General features: G+C 45.4%; 1 protein-coding gene and 1 long non-coding RNA gene across 2 annotated transcripts in view; one reads left to right on the top strand and one right to left on the bottom strand.

Annotated features, from left to right (window-relative positions):
* Positions 1-18,374, top strand: part of LOC129126826 (gamma-aminobutyric acid receptor subunit pi) — a 29,347-nt gene extending 10,973 nt beyond the window's left edge. The window contains exons 5-11 of the mRNA XM_077186257.1: positions 2,602-2,669; positions 5,016-5,233; positions 6,055-6,137; positions 8,435-8,572; positions 9,802-9,954; positions 10,484-10,677; positions 11,578-18,374. Coding sequence (XP_077042372.1) covers positions 2,602-2,669; positions 5,016-5,233; positions 6,055-6,137; positions 8,435-8,572; positions 9,802-9,954; positions 10,484-10,677; positions 11,578-11,892 — 1,169 coding nt within the window. The 3' untranslated portion in view covers positions 11,893-18,374. The remainder of the gene's footprint in view (positions 1-2,601; positions 2,670-5,015; positions 5,234-6,054; positions 6,138-8,434; positions 8,573-9,801; positions 9,955-10,483; positions 10,678-11,577) is intronic.
* On the bottom strand, positions 4,104-18,488 carry LOC143695245 (uncharacterized). The gene is made up of 2 exons (XR_013184339.1): positions 18,357-18,488; positions 4,104-6,992 (listed from the first exon to the last, which is right to left on the bottom strand). It is a non-coding gene; the product is annotated as an uncharacterized LOC143695245 (long non-coding RNA).
* Positions 18,489-18,763: the final 275 nt, after the last annotated feature.

Raw genomic sequence — 18,763 nt, 5'->3', positions numbered from 1 at the left:
GCACATATGTGTGGGGCTTGGGATCAGGTCCAGATGTGAGGTGAAGAGCAGGGAATTTATAAACTTTAACATCTCTATGAAAGACTTGACTAAATAACTAAATTCTGCTCTAACTGTACAGGCTTTTGTTTAGAGCCTGACCCTTGTGATTTTCTGCTTTACTTTTGGTCACGTACAGCTATTATAGCTATTTATGCAGCTTTAGAGGAAAAAAGCCATTCTTCTTGCCTTGATTATTGACTTTTGACACATGCTTTCACCTCACACTGTGACAAAAATCTGTTTCAAACCCTAGTGAGACTCTGGGGAGTTGGGAGCAGGCAGGAATTTAGGAACTTATCTGAGGCTATTGAGCAATTTGGGTGTCAGGTCTCCCACCTTCCAGGTTAGTGCTGTCATCACATAGAGGAACAGGTTTCTCAGAATGACATTCAGAACCTAAAAAGTATCATTGAAAGTTTTAGAAACAGCAATGACCATTTTTATTTCTATTAATTTTGATTTTGTGCCTGAACTATTAATGAAACTCTGCTTGACAGAAAAATTTCCCATCAGCTTTCACAAGGCCATGGATATTTCCCATTGTTGACTGACCTGCTGCTACTGTTGACTGACCTGAGCTGCTTCCTTTTTCTGGCCATGGTAATAAATGTCTGAGACAATACAGAATTTACCATCTTGCTCTGCCAAGAATGGCTGACCTGATGCAGGATTAGAAAAGCTCCTCTAAATCCTGTGACACCAGTGAGCAGATGCTTCTCTACAAGAGAACAGAGATCCACTGCATCTGCAGCAAATGTTAAACAAAACCAGCCAGGACTCTTGTGTGACCTCCCCTGGAGGCCAAGTGCTCACAGTTGTGTCCTGTGATCAGTAAATGCAGTGGGTTTGAGTCTGAATAGACAGAGACATGAACAACAGCTGCTTTCAAAAATACACATCTTCTGCAAATGAAATAAATTTATGAACCCGTTAAAACAAACAATCAAAGCCAAAACCACCTGGAAAGAGTTTCAGAAATTGTGTACATTGGTTGTTCCTCACTGTGATTCATGTGATGAGCAGCAATTTCAGCAGTTCCAGCAGGAAAGGCCCCGCTCTGTTGTCATGCAGGCAGAGAGGGCTGTGCTGGAAAGCATTGAGCTGCGCTCAGAGCTCGGTGCTCCCCCAGCATCGGTGGAGCCCGGCCTGCAATGGGGTTCCCATGTCTCTGTGTCCCTGTGTCCCCTTGTCCTCGTGTGTCCCTTTGTCCCCTTGTCCTCATGTCTCCCTTTCTCCCTGTGTCCCTTTGTTCCCCGTGTCCCAGTGTCTCTTTGTGCCCATGTTCCCATGTTCCCATGTCCCTTTGTACCCATGTCTCCGTGTCCTCATGTCCCCCTCTCCCTGTGTCCCCATGTCCCTGGGTCCTTTTGTGCCCGTGTCCCTGTGTCCCCATGTCCCTGTGTCCCTTTGTGCCTGTGTCCCCGTGTCCCTGTGTCCCCCTGTCCCCATATCCCCATGTCCCCCTTCTCCCTTTGTACCTGTGCCCCCCTGTCCCTGTGTCCCTGTGTGTCCCTGTGTCCCCGTGTCCCTTTGTCCCCGTGTCCCTTTTTCCCTTTGTCCCCGTGTCCCGCTGTCCCCGTGTCCCCCGTCACTCTGTCCCTTTGTCCCCGTGTCCCTGTGTCCCCATGTCCCCCTGTCCCTGTGTCCCCATGTCCCCGTGTCCCCCTGCCCCCCTGTCTCTGTGTCCTCCTGTCCCCCTGTCCCCGTGTCCCTGTGTCCCTTTGTCCCCCTGTCCCCTTTGTCCCCGTGTCCCCCTGTCCCCTGTGTCCCCATGTCCCCCTGTCCCTGTGTCCCCCTGTCCCCCAGTCCCCTTTGTCCCCGTGTCCCCCTGTCCCCTTTGTCCCCGTGTCCCTGTGTCCCCCGTCCCCTGTGTCCCCTTGTCTCGTGTCCCCGTGTCCCCGTGTCCCCCTGTCCCCGTATCCCCGTGTCCCCCTGTCCCCGCGTTCCTGTGTCCCCCTGTCCCCCTGTCCCGGGCAGTGCTGCCCTCTCGCGGTGGCTCCCGGCGCTCGCGGCTCTCGCTTCGCGGGTCTGTCTCGGGCGGGAGCTGAACCGGGCAGAGGCCGCTGCTCCTCCGCATTTCAGGAACGCCTGTTCTCGGGAACCAGGGACCTTCTTTCCTCTCGGTGGCTCCTCGCCACGAGCCGGGGCTGCTCAGCACTCCCTGAGCTGTGGGAAGTGCTCTGTGCAGAGGTTCCTGGCCTAGCTGCTCTGTGCCTGGTGTGGGCTGGGATCAAGGGACAAAGTGGCCCTGGCTGCCTGTCCAATGGCAAATGCCACTGAAATGTTGCTGACCTAAACTGTTGAGCTCTGCAGCCAGTGTTAATGGGTATTTGCCCTCTGCTGCCACCACCAAACACAGAACTCCACCTCCCTAACAGTGACAACTGCTTTTCAGATCACAGAATTTGTGAGCCTAATGCTCTGAAACTGTGTCTGACCCTCTGGGCCTCTGCAGTTTTAGTGACAGTGAGTGAGGCTGAGGACAGTGCCCACCCTGCACAGCATCCTGAGTGGCTTTACTTCCCTTCTCTCTGCTGAAGCATTTCATTCCCTCTGCAGGAGAACCTGTACAAATTGCAATGAGTCTGGACATTGCAAGTATTTCTAGTATATCTGAGAGTGACATGGTAAGTGAAAAAAACCTTTTATTTTACAAGATAAGATTGAGATATGCCTGAGAGACTTCACATGTATTCCTGTGTGTCCAGCACAGAAATGGTGATTTTGAAACTGCTTTGCTGTTGGGGACTGTTGACCACTTTCAGCAGTGGGATGAAAACAGAGCTCATTTATGACTGCAGACTATTGTCCTGGTTTAGGGCAAATTTGGGAGGAAACTGCCAAAAGGGTTCCTCTAGAAAGCAGATTCAAGTGGCCCCTCCCCCAAATGGTTCATGAAAATATTTCCTTGGAGATAAGGGGAAAAACCTGGTTATTTAACAAGCAAAGTACACACAAGCATAAAAAATTAATAATATTAAACAATAAAACCTCTTGCTGTTCTGAAGAGATGGCAAATTCAGAAAGTTCTTTTCATGGGCTGTAGCTTGGCTCACTCAGTCTGTTATCAGTCTCTCCCGTGCTGGAATGCCATGTCCTGGACCCAGGTGAGCCACAGGCATGAGCTCCTGGTGTTTTTCTGGGTTTTCAGTCTAGAGCAGGTTCAAACAGTTCCAAGAAAAAGAAAAAAAAACACAGTTCTGGGAACTTCTCTGCCTCTGCTAGCTAAAAACTAACTAAAAGCAAAGGAGAGCTCTGTCCCACTGTCTGTCTGTGCTGCAGACAACACAGTCTGTGAGAAGGAATGTGGGGGAGCAAGTGCAGTTTCTGAAAATGAGCCGCACACTTCTTTTCCCCCACTTCACTTTCGGAAGCAGTCTTAAAGGTGCAGAACTTAATATCCAGCATAAACAGAGCAGACGATTAGGAATACAAACATCATAACGTCACCCTAAGACAACTGTGTAGATGCCATAGTAATGTGGGCTTACAAGAAAAAAGAAGTGGTTCCAAAAGTTCTACTGGTCAAAAACTCAGCACCTTCTGGAAATCAGACCCCATGGAAATAGAAAAAATCAATCCTGCATGGCATCCCTTGTGAGAAGGAAGTTGAATAGTCCAGCAGTACCTGTGGTGTCCAGAAGGCTCAGCAAAGCATCAGCTTCAGAGCCAAGTGGTGCTGCTTGGGGGCAGGCCAAACTCAAGTTAATCCCAGTGTTCTTAGATTGAAAATTTCTATAAAAATAGAAGGCACAAGTTTTCTTTTTTGACTTGTTTGGTTTTTTTTTTTAAGATGTCCCTGACATAACAGGTTGGATTCACTTACCTTTTTTCCCCAAAGTGCCAATGCCTCCTTGATGACCTGATTTATAGTACATGTGGAGTTTCCTAGCTCTAGGCAATGACTAATCTGTAATGTCAATGGCTTGTGGGGTGCCTCAAGTGTGTGCTTCCTATCTGTTCTCTGCAAAATGGGCACAAAAGCATCAGTTATAAAAACTGCCCATTAAAAACATAAAGTACTGTAATTATTGTTATAAATGATCAACTCGGTAGCCAAATTTATGAAAAATTTAACAAAGATTTATTGGATCAATAACAAAAAAATAGAATTTCGAAAAAGAACCACCACAGCCAAGACAGTGTCAGCCCTGGGTGCAGGCACTGGGTAAACTAGGGTCCACTGACAAAGTGACAGCGTTTCCCCAGGAGTTCACCCCAAGTGGTTCCAGCAGCTAGCTTATATACAGTTTATTCTGCCTGAGGCAGAGATGACCACACGTTTCTTTGTGTCTCTTCACATGTAGAGCGGGATCCATACATGTGCAGGAACAGACAAAGACTAATCCGGAGACTCAGACGAATGTCTGAGCATCCAGGCAGAAGCTGCATTCACATGTAGTAGAGTGATATCAGTTCCTGAGTACCGCAGATGTAATCATGCCCAGGTGCAGGTCTTGTGAGTTTCTTGAGACATTCCATCAATCATGGTCCAGGAAGGTCTAGATGCTATCTCCCAGGTGCAGATGTCAGGGGAAATCATCTATGATGGTCCTCCGGGACTGTCCCATTCATACAGTAACAGACCTGATATTATCTTAATGCTGTCTGGGAACTGGTTACAATGAGAATAGAACTCTGTTCTCAGCCAGAGTGGTCAAAGGCATAACTTTGGACCTTCACAATATTTTATACACACATCTATCTATCTATATAGCATGAATTATCTCTACCATATATTACAATTATAATCTTTAGTCCTCAAACTCCACACCTTAGAGTGGAAATGTACTAGAAATATTACAGAGTGAATAAAACTGTGACAAAAGTAAAGCTTGAAGCTTGAAGCTTGAAGCCTGGCTGCAATAGGTTGAATAAGGATGTGTTCTGTCCCTTGTCACACATGTGGTGTGCCCCAGCTGTGCCGTGCAGGTGCCTGGACACACATCCCCAGGCTCTGCTTTGTTCCACAGGATTACACAGCCACCATCTCCCTGCGGCAGCGCTGGACAGACCCTCGGCTGGTCTTCCATGGCAACAAGAGCTTCACGCTGGATGCTCGCCTGGTGGAGTTGCTCTGGATGCCAGACACCTACATTGTGGAGTCAAAAAGGTCTTTCCTGCACGATGTCACTGTGGGCAACCGCCTCGTCAGGCTGTTCTCTAATGGCACTGTCTTGTATGCCTTAAGGTACAGAGACCTCTAGCTTTGCTGCTGCTGGCTCAGAATAGATTTCCAGAATTACCCTGGACAGGAGCAGGTACCACCTGTCACAGGTCATGAGTTTGGGGTCAACAAATCAGCTGTGAGCGTTCTCTGCTGATCCATTTCCCTCTGTTCTGGCTTCCAGAAATGCCAGTCAAGGATCAGGATCTCCCATAAAGGTATATGCTGTATCCTGAGGCCTGCTCAGAAAGCTCATGAGTTTAGGTGTCACCGAGAAAAAATCCAGCCAGATGGGGGCATGGGAGGAATGGAAGGAGGACATCACAAAGTAAAAGTTCAACTGATAGTGAGAAACCATTTGCTTATCCAGTGATGACTTCTGTTTTTTTACCAAGAATTGTATTTGTCCATGAACTGCAGGAAGGCACCCAGCGCTTGAGTTAGCAATTCCTACAGTGCTCTCCTTAGCTTGCATTAAGTGAGTCCCAGTTACCTCAGCTGCAGAGCAAAACTCACCTACCTCCACATCAGAGAAAGTCAGAGTATGCGTGCAATTAGTCACTGCACCTCAAGTCGCAAGTGCTGATTCCTTAAGATGAGCAAATTGTAGCAATGGGGAAAAAAATGTGACTCTGCACTCTATATCCCACCAGATCAAAGCAAAATTCCTCCTTGGGGTACATTTTCATTGGGGTGGCTGCAGAGAGTGCTTGTTCTTGAGGGTTCTCAGTTAATTCATATCAAAGGTCCAAATAATCTAACTGACAGAGCCGAGCTTTGTGATCCAGTTTGCTGTGTAAAATATGCTTTTATTGCAATTTTCAGAGTTCTTTCTCTCCCTACAGAATCACTACTACTGTTGCCTGTAACATGGATCTGTCAAAATACCCTATGGACACCCAAACATGCCGACTGCAGCTAGAAAGCTGTAAGTATAATGTTCTAGAAAACTCTAAATTTTTTATTCATAAGTAACTACACATCTTGAATATTTGGATTAAGCACAGTGGCTTTCTGGAGTAGATTTTTATTCCTGCAAATTATTATGCCCACAAGAAAACAACTTCTGTGTCATCATTCTTCAAAGGTTTGTGTTGTAATCCACAGCCCAGAAAATTCCTGTCACTGCGCAATTTATGCAAAAAAGTGGTAATAAAGAATATTTATTAAAATGTAGATAATTAAATCTTGCACAGAAAGGATGAGGTAATGTTGGCTGGTTTTCAAAATTCAGATTCTTTTGAACACACAGCTTCTTCAAAACTAACTTGCGAGGTAAGTGCCTGTGATACAGTACAAGAAGGAGCAATTCTCACATCTTTAGGTAGCTAATACCTGTTGAAGCCCCCAAATCCCCACTGCAAAAGGACATGGGGAAGGGTGGTTCTCACTAGAATTAGAGTTGAATGTGGCTCTCAAACTCATGAGCTGAAATTAGGGCCAAACCCAGGTTGTGCTACCTGCCCCCCCCACTAGGGAGGGGATACAGAGGATGAGGCCCCTGTCAACAGAAGAGTGTCAGACTGAGAAGTCTCAAGAAGAGGAATTATCAGCGAGTTCTGTTCTCAGTTAGATTAAAAGCTCACCTAAGGCAATGCTGGCTGAGAAAGACTCCAAGGCAATGTGGGCAGGGTTGCTGTCCCAAAGCTCGGCCAGTGCAGTGCTGCTGCTCCAGACCTGTGATGAGTATGCAGCTCCTGCTGCATGACACAAAACCAGACTTCCACCATCTCAGCATGGAAAAGACCAGATTTTTAATTTCTGGGGTTGCAGCATGAAGCACCTAGGGAAGAACATATTATTTTCACATTAAAATCATATTAGTTCACCATGGTTAACTTTATTACAAAGAATAGCTCCTGAAATAATAATGATTGGCCTCTTCTGCTAAAGTGGAGCATGTTTAGGCCTGGTTTAAAACTGATTGGATCCTACATCATGCTCAGTTGCTGTATAATTCCAATGAAATTACATACATATTGCCCACTGGAGATTTCATTAGGATAAGTGCCCAGAAATAATGCTATTTAAATATACGCCAGATGAATTAACAACAATCTATCACTTATAAAATTTTCCTGATTAACCACGATTTATAAAACCACTTAGGAACTTTGAAAAGTCACATGCTTAGGATTCTACTCAGGGATTCATGCTCTGGACACCTAATTTAGGAGTTCATCACACCCAAGCTCTGGTAATTTGTGTCTAATAAGAAAACACAATTAGATGTAAATAGAGCTGCAACTTCATCTGATTCCTTCTACCAGGACAAATGGTTTATTATCAGAATCACAGCATCCCTACTCATGGTCTCAAAGAAGGGCTCTTAATAAAAAAATTAAATCAGTGAAACTGATGGACTTGTTTCCTAAATTAAGTCAAATTTTTGAAGGGAATGGCAGACTGGCAACTCAGTACAAGATTTACTCCTCAGACTGAGGTATCCCTCAGTCTAATGTGAGGTTATGTCACCCCTGGAGGTACACACTCAGATGGCATATATGGAGTCCCACTGCTTTGAGGCAGGAATTTGGTGTTACCTAAATATTGTGTGCATTTATTTGTCCTCCATAACTTAATGCCTTTGAGGATATGAGGAATGATGTGTAGAAAAGGTTGTTTTTATGAGCAGGTTTCCTGGACAATGTGTACCCAGTCAGAGGAGCCTAGTTCATAACCACATAGCAGTCTCAGCTGTAAGCTCCTGACAAACTGAAAATGCATTTTCTGATGTTTTGAAGCACTTGACTCAGTGAAATGTGCTTCTGCTCTGTGGTAAGGGGCTCAGTGAGATCTGAATTCTCTTTCTTAACCACTGTGTTCCTCCTGCTCTCCTCTCAGACACCGGAGAGAGAGTCTGTATTTGAGGGTTAACCACGGCAGTACTAATATCCCATTGTATGTAATCAAGCTGTGTATGACAGCAATGGATTATCTTTGAAAACATGAATACCCCATGTAAACAACTGCAGCAGGCTCTCAGCAGCCTTGCACGTTGTATGTCATTCCCAGAGGTGTGTGTTCCTGTCCACATCTGGAGCAGCAGACCAAGGGCAGTGAAGGAAGCACAGCCGATGTCCCCGCGTGGTCAGACACAGCTCAGGGGCCTCTGTCCAGTGTGCAGTGCCAGGATCAGGGTTCTGCTCCCCACAGGAGGCAAAGCAGGGCACAGCTGGGCTCTCCCTGGCCACAGCAGTCACACAGTGTCTGTGTTCTCCTCAGGGGGCTACGATGAGAACGATGTCACCTTCACCTGGCTGAGGGGAAACAACTCCGTGCACGGCATGGAGAAGCTGCGGCTCTCCCAGTACACAGTGGAGCGCTACCACACCCTGGTCTCCAAGTCACAGCAGGAGACAGGTAAATCTGGGAGAGCAAAAAGTAGGGAAGGCTCCTGGGTATTCCCCTTTCCATCTCCTCTCCTTCTGTGGGCCAGGATCGTTTGATTCAGTCCTGAACCAGTAAAGCCTTTAGCAGATCTTAATCTCAGAAAAAGAGATGAACAGAAAGGTGGTGTCATCCTATTAGTTGCAGTCAGGATATTCTGTAAGATGGAAATCCACAGAAAGATGGAAGTTTAAAATATACTGTATTCATTTGATAGATTTTAAGGTTTTTTTTCCTTCTTCCTATTTTCCTCCACACATACCTGAAGAAACTCTATCCCTTCTATCCAGGTATGCAGTGTATAGGTACTGTGGAAAGCAATGTTTACAGTAACTAGGAGTAAAATTAATTTTTAAAATATACATTTGTTTGTAAATTACAATTCTATCACGATGGAATAACATATTTTTGTAGATCAGAATTCAATGTCTTTTTCATTATCAGTGTAAAATACTCTTTTCTCCAATTACAGATAGTATGAAAGGGGGCAAGACTTCCTTAGAATGACAAGGTTTTAAAAATAACAGTGTTTTGTTGTTTTGTTGCATACATAGCCATGAACAACATGGACTTTGTTTCTACACTTCAAAGGGAATTGTTGTTTATAGAACAGAAATACATCCTGAAAACACTACTGATCCAGCCTCAGAACCCTTATGTCAGTATTTACAACAAATTGGTTTTTAAAAGATGGAGAGCTCAAAAATATACCATTATCAAATATCACAAATCACTAATGAAAATGGGAGTCTGATTCTCTGTGATGATAAGGCACAGGGGTGCTTTGGGATGTGAGCCCAGAGCCTGCTGACATCAAGAGACAATGTTTTGTCTGTTTTTCAGCCATCAGGTAAGGCTGAACCTAGCAGTGCCCTTCAGAGCAGGTGTTGGGAAAGGTGCTGTGCTGAGTGTGAGAGAGCAGGTGAGATTATCAGCCCTGCTCTGCTCAGAGCTGAGGCCCTGCTGTAACATTCCTGTCATGCTCAGGGGCAGGAACCCTTTGCAAGGCATCTGCTGTTCAGATGGGGTTGTTCAGATGCCACTTTGTCTGTCAGTGCTGTGTGTGTCCTCCCGTGTCAGGTGTGTTACCTGCATAAACTCTGCTGAGCTCCATCAGCTGGTGCTGGTGCTGGGCTGTCCCAGTTTTACTTCGGGGGTCCTTGAGAACCTCACATTCACCAAGTCTCTTCTTTCATAAACAGGCAGTTACCCACGACTGATATTACAGTTTGAACTGAGAAGAAATGTCCTTTACTTCATATTGGAGACCTATGTGCCCTCCACTCTGCTTGTCATGTTGTCCTGGGTATCTTTTTGGATCACACTGGACTCAGTGCCTGCAAGAACCTGCATTGGTGAGTTCTTGCCTGAAGAATGGAGAAGATTTAAGCAGACAGAGGAGCCTTTGAAGGCTGGGTAGATGGTACTTTTCTTGAGCTACCTGCTCAGGGATAAATGGTCTGCTCACCTCTGCTGTTCTTTGGGGCAGAGCTGGGTTGGTGTGGGGGAGATGCTGTGGCAGGGACATGTGCCCACATGTGCAGGGCTCTGTGTGGCTGAAGCTCTCAGGAGATCCATTGCAGAGTAGAGGACAGGGCACAGGTGGTGTGCTTTGGAGAAAGCAGGATGGAGGGATTTCTTTACTGAAAGCATGAAAAACAATAGAGCCAACTGCCTGTTGGAGCCAAGCTCCCAAAGGCAGGGAGAGCCTGTGTGAAGCTAGTGAATGCTACAAAATATTTCAGTTGCTATGATGGATGATTTGGCTTTGGTAAGAAGTGATGTGCTTTAACCAGCCAGCAATGGAGAGCAATGACATGAACAGAAGGGTAGGCCAAGACTTCTCCAAAGTGTCCACAAGAAAAATGTCTCTCTGTTTCCAAGGAGTTACAACAGTGCTTTCAATGACAACTCTGATGATCGGCTCACGAAGTTCACTTTCAAAAACCAACTGTTTCATTAAGGCCATTGATGTTTATCTTGGCATCTGCTTCAGCTTCATCTTTGGTGCCCTTGTGGAATATGCAGTGGCTCACTACAGCTCCTCACAGAAATGTGCAGCTAAAGTACCAGAAGAGGTAAGGCCTGATGTACCTTAATAAGGCCAGTGGTCTTGGACTGGCAATAATTAGTTCTCCATTAACTGAACAAGACAAATGGTCTTCTTGCTATAGATACATCAACAATGTTTCTCCTAACTGGCACTAAATCTAAACTTTTGTGTGTAACAAATACATGAATAGCACAGGACTGCTGTGTTTCTGGCAGACTTGTGAGCCGCAGCCTTAGCTGGCAGTCCTGTTGGGTTCACAGGATCACATCCAGAAAGGCACTTGGGCCAGGCACTGGATTGGGTCCACAGCCCTGAGTTGAGCTCATGTGAGCAGGAAGCACCACTGCTTCTTTCAAATGCACTCAGAGAAGAGCCAGTATAACACAACTCTTCACTCTTCTGTCAAATAACTCCAATAAGGGAGGTACTTCCCTCTGCCAGAGGAAAACTGAACCCTTCTTCCTCCTTTCCCAGAAGGCGCTTCCAAACATCTGTCCCACAGTGTTCTGTGGGGATTGTGAGAGTGAGTTGTTCAAGGGCTCAGCTTTAGTGTGAGAAATTAAATAATCAGGTATGACTGTAGTCCAGTTGTCATCAAGGGCCCAGATCCTGTTGGGAAAAAGGAGGTTTCCCACTGCAATACTGAGTTCCCAGCCATTAAGCTACTGGGTAGCCAGGAAGAGATGGATGTTGGATTATCCAGAGTAAAACTTGCTCAAGGATCTGAAAATATCTCTAGAAATACAGTGGTGGAAACAGGCATCTCTTGGACCTCAGGCCCTCCTAGGATTAGGCAGCAGCTGAAAGGTGTGTTTGAGTATTGGGATGACCACATATGAAGCTGTACTCTTACGTCTTTATCCTTATGGTCTTCCTCCTCTGCAGGAGAAGACAGACCTTAAAACTGTCCACCCTTGTTTCCTAGGGGCCTGCAAATGAACTGACTGAAGAAATGGAAGAAGTTAACATCACCAACATCCTCAAAAATTCCATCACCAGCTATAAACAAAAAATCAGCTTCACAAGCATTGAGATTTCCAGCGATAATGTTAACTGCAGTGACTTGACCATGAAAAATCATGAGAAAATCAAATGTGTCTTGAGGAACAAAATGCACAGGATCATTGGTTATTTCACAATTCAGAACCCTGGCAATGTGGATCACTACTCCAAATTGCTTTTCCCTTTGTTTTTCATGGTAGTCAATGTGTTTTACTGGGCTTATTATCTATATTTTTAGTAGTAATTAGTTGCTTCATTCTCCTACTTCAGCAGGAGTGGAATTGTGCCAGTGGGCATCCATGTACCTAACCTCAGTGAATTCAATGTGGACAAAAAGCTTCCTTGTGTTTCCTGAGGTACCCAGCAGAAGTGTGTGAGGTGTGCATGCATCAGCAGCACTGACTCTGACAGCAGCTCTTCAGCTGAGTGGCTGTGCTGGGCTCTTCTGCTCATAGCTGCATTTCATACCACACTTCACTTGTCTGGAGATGGGTGTGCAGGACTGCACTGGCAGCTGCAGAGCACTACAGGTGGCAGAATTATTTTGGTAGCTTGGAGCAGGTTGGAACCTTCAAGATGAGATGTCCCAGAGGATGAATAGGATCATGACTGTTATTCTTTGTTTGCCAGAGAGAACAGAGGGACTGTGATTGCCTCCTCAATAGCTGCTCTGTTGCAGTGAGAGCCCCGAGGCAGCAGCAGGAGCTCAGTGCAGTGCAGCACAGTGGGATGCTTCTGTGCATGGTGCTGCTTTGTCCTGGATGGTGCAGAGCCAGGACAGTGATTCGGTACTGCACAGTGGTGCCTCACTGCTTTTAACCTGTAACTCACTGAAGTAACCCTCACTTGCTGAAGTTCTACATCCCTGAGACAGATGAAGGGTTGTTGTTTGTTGAGTTGCATTTTTTCAGAGATTTGGGAACATGAAATAGAGGCAACAAAATAATTTTGTAACCCACCTCTTATACTCTTCCTCTTGTACTGCACGTGAACAGATTCTACCATTTTCCATGTCTTCCTCACAAATTATTTTCTGTCCTGGAGAATGCTTCCTTTGGCCTTCACTGCTACAAGCAGCTCTCACTCCTTGCCAGCCATAGGCACAAGTAGCCATTTGTCATCCCCTCCTTTACATGGCTGTGCAGCTGCGGCAAGTCAACAGTGCTGCTGGGTGTAAAACGTGCATGGGTTTGGGGTAGGCTAGTCTAAATCACCCTTTCAGTCTCACACTTTCACTTTTAGGCTGACACACTGTTACTTTTTTGAGAAAAATTATATACTAAGTGGGATCTGGAAACTACCTGAAGTCAGCTTTGTTTATCCTGCAATCAGCAGAAGCCAAAGTTTTCTTTTAAAGATAAATGAAATGCAGCCACACAGTTACATTAAAGAACCAAATACGATTTGGTACTGTGTAGCTTAAAAATACTGGAAGTCTTTATTTGCTGTTTGTAAAATGAACATTTTATGGCAGACTCCCCCACCTGGCACCCTTTTTTGGTCTGTGCTGCTTTCATCACTGAGAGGGGGCAATCCTGCAGTTATGTGGGCAGAATCGGAATTGCCTGCAGTGGCTCCATTCAGCAGAGTTCTGGCTGGGTGAGGCCTCTCAGTTTGTAGCTTATGTTAAGAGTCTCAGCATGCAGTGTTTGCTTAGCTTAAGTATCTCTTCTTGGGGGTTCCTAGAGAAGGTGAACAGAGCACATGAAACTATAGATTTTTTACTTTAATAACTTTTTATTGAACCACTTCACCACACTGTACTTTGAGAGATCTAACCCAGATATTCATAAATCATCACTTTAACAAAGAGCAGCACAAGAAGACAGAGGGGAACAGGCTGACAATGGCAAGTGGATAAACACAAACTCCAATAATGAAGTGTTGGCTTGTATATACTGGCATTTGAAGTCCATTCCATAAAATGTAATAAAGTGAATGTTTGTGATATGAACCCCTCAGAGAGATTCTCTACCAAAAAAAAAAAATCATCTCCTCTCTCTATTGGTTTCTTTCTTTAAAACCCAACTAAAATGCCCTTATGTGTTTTACACTAGTCACCAAATATTAATGTTAACAAAAGGAATTTCATTGTACAAAGCCCTCCAAGATGATCGAGTCCAGCTGTTCCCCCAGCCCTGCCAAGGCCACCACTAGCCCCTGTTCCAAATTTAAAAGCCACATCCACATGGCTTTTAAATCCCTCCGGGGATGGGTACTCCACCACTGCCCTGGGCAGTCTGTTCCAATGCCACCACCTTTCTGTGAAGAAATTTTCCATAATATCCAACTAGAGCCTGCCCTGGCCCAGCCTGAGGCCGTTCCCTCTGCTCCTGTCCCTGTTCCCTGGAGCACAGCCCAACCCCCCCGGTTGTCCCCTCCTGGCAGGAGCTGTGCAGAGCCACAAGGTCCCTGCTGAGTCTCCTTTGCTCCAGGCTGAGCCCCTGCCCAGCTCCCTCAGCTGCTCCTCACATGACTTATGCTACAGACCCTTTTCCAGAAAGGCCTTCTCCAACCTGAACAATACCTGATTTCAGCAGGTGGCTGCTCTCAGGGCTTGCTTTCATTTGCCACAGCTTTTTTTATGACTTTGCTGGCACCAGGGGTGAATCCTATTTCCCTCAAGAGACAGGAGTAGTTTATGCAAAATCCCTGTGCAGCAGAGACAAGGTGAGAGAATGTTGCTTATATCATAGCTTGGATTCTGGTCGCTTTCCCAGAGGAAGACCAAGATGGAATATCTCTGCATTCACTGTCATGGAGAAGACTCAGTACTGCTGTGAGAGAAAGCAGGAGCATCTGAAGGAACATCCCCCAAATTTCCTCTCTGTGCCTGATTTCCTGGCTGGTTTTAGGGACAGGTAGTTTTTGCTAATGTGACTTTGCATTATAAAGTTTCTTTTGCTTTGGAAAATATTAACTTTGCTCTGTTGACAGACAGGCCCTTCAGTTATAGCTGGAATATCCTAAAGCTTTAGTTCCCAGTAATAATAGGCTAAACTACAGCACCACTAGAGGCAAAAACTACATTATTTGAAATGAAACTTCTCATAAATATCCAGCTGTGAAGTAATTTTATATCAGCTGCTCTTATATAAACTGGAAAAGGCAAACTGTCCTATCCATCAGCATTAAGGTTGGCAATAAAAATTACTCTGTATTCATAGCAAATTTTGGAGATCTCCCTTTCCATTAGACTTTCCCAGGAAACACTGTGGTTGCCACTCTGAAGAACTTTGCTGGTAGCAGCACCAGTGTCAACTGTGAGTTTCAGCCTCCTCATGTTCCTCCTATCTCTGCCTCTGTAGGGGAGGGATGGATGGGCATCCACAGCAGCCAGAGATGACACTGCTGCTCAGACTGTCTGCTAAAAGCACCTTGAAACATTGTTGAAGTCAGAACTGTGTCAGGGTTTTCTATTTTGTTTTCTTCCAGCCCCTCTTCAAATGCTTAGAGCACATTTGTTGCAGGTCTGCAGGAGAATAGCGAGGGGCACACATGGATGTTGCTGGACACTTTCATGCCAGCCGCACCCTGGTGGCAGAGGTAAGTGGGTGCCACCCAGAGCCCTACCTGTATTTCCCACCCTTTGCTGCCCACTGCCTGCAGGCCCCCCAGTCCACTATCCCATTTCTGTCCTGCTGCTTGTAGCTGGCAGCATGTGCAAGACTCTTTCTTGTGTTGCTCTTTTATTCTCTGGGTTTGTGGGCCAAGGTCTGATGTGTTTTCCCCAAGCCCTGGTGTCTTTGAAGCCCTGCTGTACCTGGTAGCACTCTCATGTCACTGGTGATGTACACAGCAACTGCCTTTGACACAAAAATTGCTTCACTCTGCATGAAACTGCAGTAAAACATGTCACCTGAAAGTACTGTGGTCTGTGCAAAATAGACGGCTAATGGAAAAATGTCGCAGTACAGCTAGTCTGTACCTGAACAAGATAAATCTGGCCATAACAAATCCAATTTGGCTGACCTAGCTCATTCTAGAAAAGAGGTAGCAGACCCAACCCTGTTCACACTTAAATGCAGATACCCCACTGGCCAGAGAGCTGGGCGGAGAGAGGTCTCATCCAATCAGCCATCTGGGCCTGGAAGATGCAAAGCCCCATAAAAAGGGCAGCCATAATAAACTCACTGCTGTTTGCTGATCTTGATCAGTGTGTAGTGCCCTGTGTCTGTCTCCAGTCCAACACCCCATGTAACAGAAAAGCATTCCCAAAACAAAGGCAGAAGGTGAACAAAAGTTCATGGTTTCCTCTCAACAGGAAGAGGAACGATGATGGCTTTTGCTTCTATACAGCAATACGTGATGGAAGGGTACAGAAAAAGGGTGAAGAGGAGCAGGCTAAATTTGCCAGGCTAGAAATGTGGGCAGGGCATATGGATGAAATGTCCTCCTGGTATTTTCTGTGAAAGTCTCCTTGCTGCAACTCTCATCTCTCAAGAGAATGACTTCAGGGAAATGCTTGATTAACAGCTGCTGATGTTTCCAGCACCACCTTTCCGTTCTGGGATGGGAGGCTCAGGTGTTTCTGGATAAGGCTGCAGAGTTTTCAGAAATTTAGTCTACTTAAAGGACAGAAGAGACACTGAACAGGCTTGAAAAAAAACCTTTGATATATCTGGCCCCTTGGAAAGAAATAACTTGTAGGAAGAGGAGTCAGTAAGCCTGTATTGAAACAAACCCAGCAGCTAGTACCAGCACAGTGCTATCAGGCACTTCTTTCATCTTTTTAAGTTAAAATTTGTCTGCAGTGACCAATAATGAATATGCTGAAATACATAACAGGAGAAATCTACAGAGAGCCACTGTTGGAGACAGGTGCAAGGTGAGTCACCAAAAGTCTGGTCAAAGCCTTTCATGGAAAGGTCAGCTTACAGGTAGGGGACAAACATTAATTTTGATTTTTTTTTTTTAAATTATATGTTAAACCCTAAAAAAATGAACCTACATTTTAAGCTACAAAGAGAATAATTAACATCTTATTAAAATATGCAAAAATTATAATTTAATTATACAATTATAGTCTAATAGCTCCACTGTATTTTGCATATTAGGGAACAATTGCTTTCTTAAAGCTCCTAGCAGAATCATTTACTTGATGCTGGAGAATAAGTTAATTATGGATCTCCTGCCTTTGATTAATGGATTTAATAATCATGTTACAGTAGGATTAACTTATAGTTCATGTGCTTACAGTACTAATGATAAAATGAAAGCAGTGTCAGCACATTGGACTGGCCCCAGAAAAGGCCCTGTCTGGAGATCCCAGGACTGCCCCAGTCAGCATTTCTGGGAGGAGCCAGCACATGGCATCAGTCATGCCCATTTGCCACTTATTTCAACAAAATTAAATACTGCTCTCAGGTGAGCTAAGCACCTTGACTGAAGCTCAGTTCTGGTACTATGGGTGGAAAAGTTTTCCTAGGAGATGGGTACAGTAGCAGGTAATGCACTTACCCACTGGGCACAGCCACCTGAGGCCTGCTCTGACCCAGTATAACAGGCTGAACATTCTTTAATGCTTCTTTTGGGCACATAATACAAGTATAAAATTCCTTGGATAGAAACACATGGAATCAGCCAAGATTTCCTATTTCTAAGGAACTTCAAGTATAGGTAATTAGTACAACCTAAGGGACAGAGCACTCTAGTTTCTAAACTTGACTCCAAATGTTTAAGGAGAGGAACCATTGCAGGACAGAGAAGGTAGAAGGAACATGTGGAAGGTTTTTGTATTTTGCTGTTACTTCTTACAGGACTCCTGTGCCTATGTAGGAACCAGGTCTGCAAGTCTGGCAGGAGCTGAATTGAGAAACCTTCACTGACTTAAAACTCAAGTAGACACAAATAAAAATAGAATAAAGAGCCAAACCATATTTTGACTGAAAGAGCAGTACCTCAAAAATCACCAGCAACAGAATTTCAAATTGCATCAGCCACATACCTTACTTATTATGATACAAAGCAGAACCATGTGATACAAATCAGAAGCTGAGCATAATACAGCCCTGGGCTGCTTTGCCGTGTCCCTTCCCTGCCCATCATCCAGCCTGTGTTTCCACAGGAAGGTGGCAGAACTCCTTGCACCGATCGTGCCATATGGAAATACTGGGGAAAAGCCAGGGAAATTGCTGCACAGCCAGTACAGCCCTTCCTGCTGAGACCAGGGCATGTGAATACTGCTCCACCTCCCTGTTCAGGACACGATTCTCCAAGGTGTCATTTCCCAGCTGATGGCAGCCAGCTCCCCATCCCTGCAGCCTCCTGCCCTTGCTAGGACTGTGAGCCTCCAGTGCCCTTGCCCTGCAGGCAGCACCTGGGGGCTGCTGGCTGAAAGCACAGGGCACTGTGCTGGTTGTCCTGCAGCTCCAGTGGTGACATTCATCCACGGCTGCTTGTGTTTGCTTCTGGAATATACTTAGGGTTTATTCAAGGTTTGTGCTGAAAATCAGCACTTTTCCTTACCAAAGCAAGCTTCAGGGATTAGAGACAGCCTAAAATCATGCATAATATATTCCTGAAGCAGATGGAACTATGCCTTTAATGTGCCTCTGAAAACCCAGCTGTGCATCCTGCTCTCTCTCCCTCCCCCCCTCTGCTCTGACTGCCACACACTCATCCTGAGCTGAGGAGAACTGTGGGGAGTTCTCCTCAGCTTGTCACAGCTGGCTTGATAATGAAAGACATTCAGAGACTTACCAGGCCATTTCTCCATGTCATACCACAGTGCTTTAACCTCAATTTGTTCCAGGTGATCTCAGGAATCTGTGACCAAGTAACCCTCAGATGCAGATCATCTGCCAGGTGGCAGCTGTTTAAACAATACTGCAGGCGCTTCCAGTTCTTAATTTAGAGGCTGAACCCATCAAGAATTCAGATTACATGAGTCAGGTAAATGCCAAAAATGCTTTCTAGGACATCTATGATGGGTTTTCTCTGTGCCAGCTCACAGGAGGTACTTCCTTGCAATACACTCACTGTTTTTCAGCACTAAGATCCCAGGTTTCCTGAGAGATGCCAAACAAACCTCACCCTGCCAGGGGTGTTGCTGGCCTGCAGCTCCTTCCTGCTTTAGCTCCACTTTGCACATATGGCTTCACCCCTAT

This window comes from Agelaius phoeniceus, chromosome 15, assembly GCF_051311805.1.
Source record: "Agelaius phoeniceus isolate bAgePho1 chromosome 15, bAgePho1.hap1, whole genome shotgun sequence".
Classification (NCBI taxonomy): Eukaryota; Metazoa; Chordata; class Aves; order Passeriformes; family Icteridae; genus Agelaius; species Agelaius phoeniceus.
Note: the sequence above shows the minus strand (reverse complement) of the source record. Positions and strands in the feature narration are given on the sequence as shown.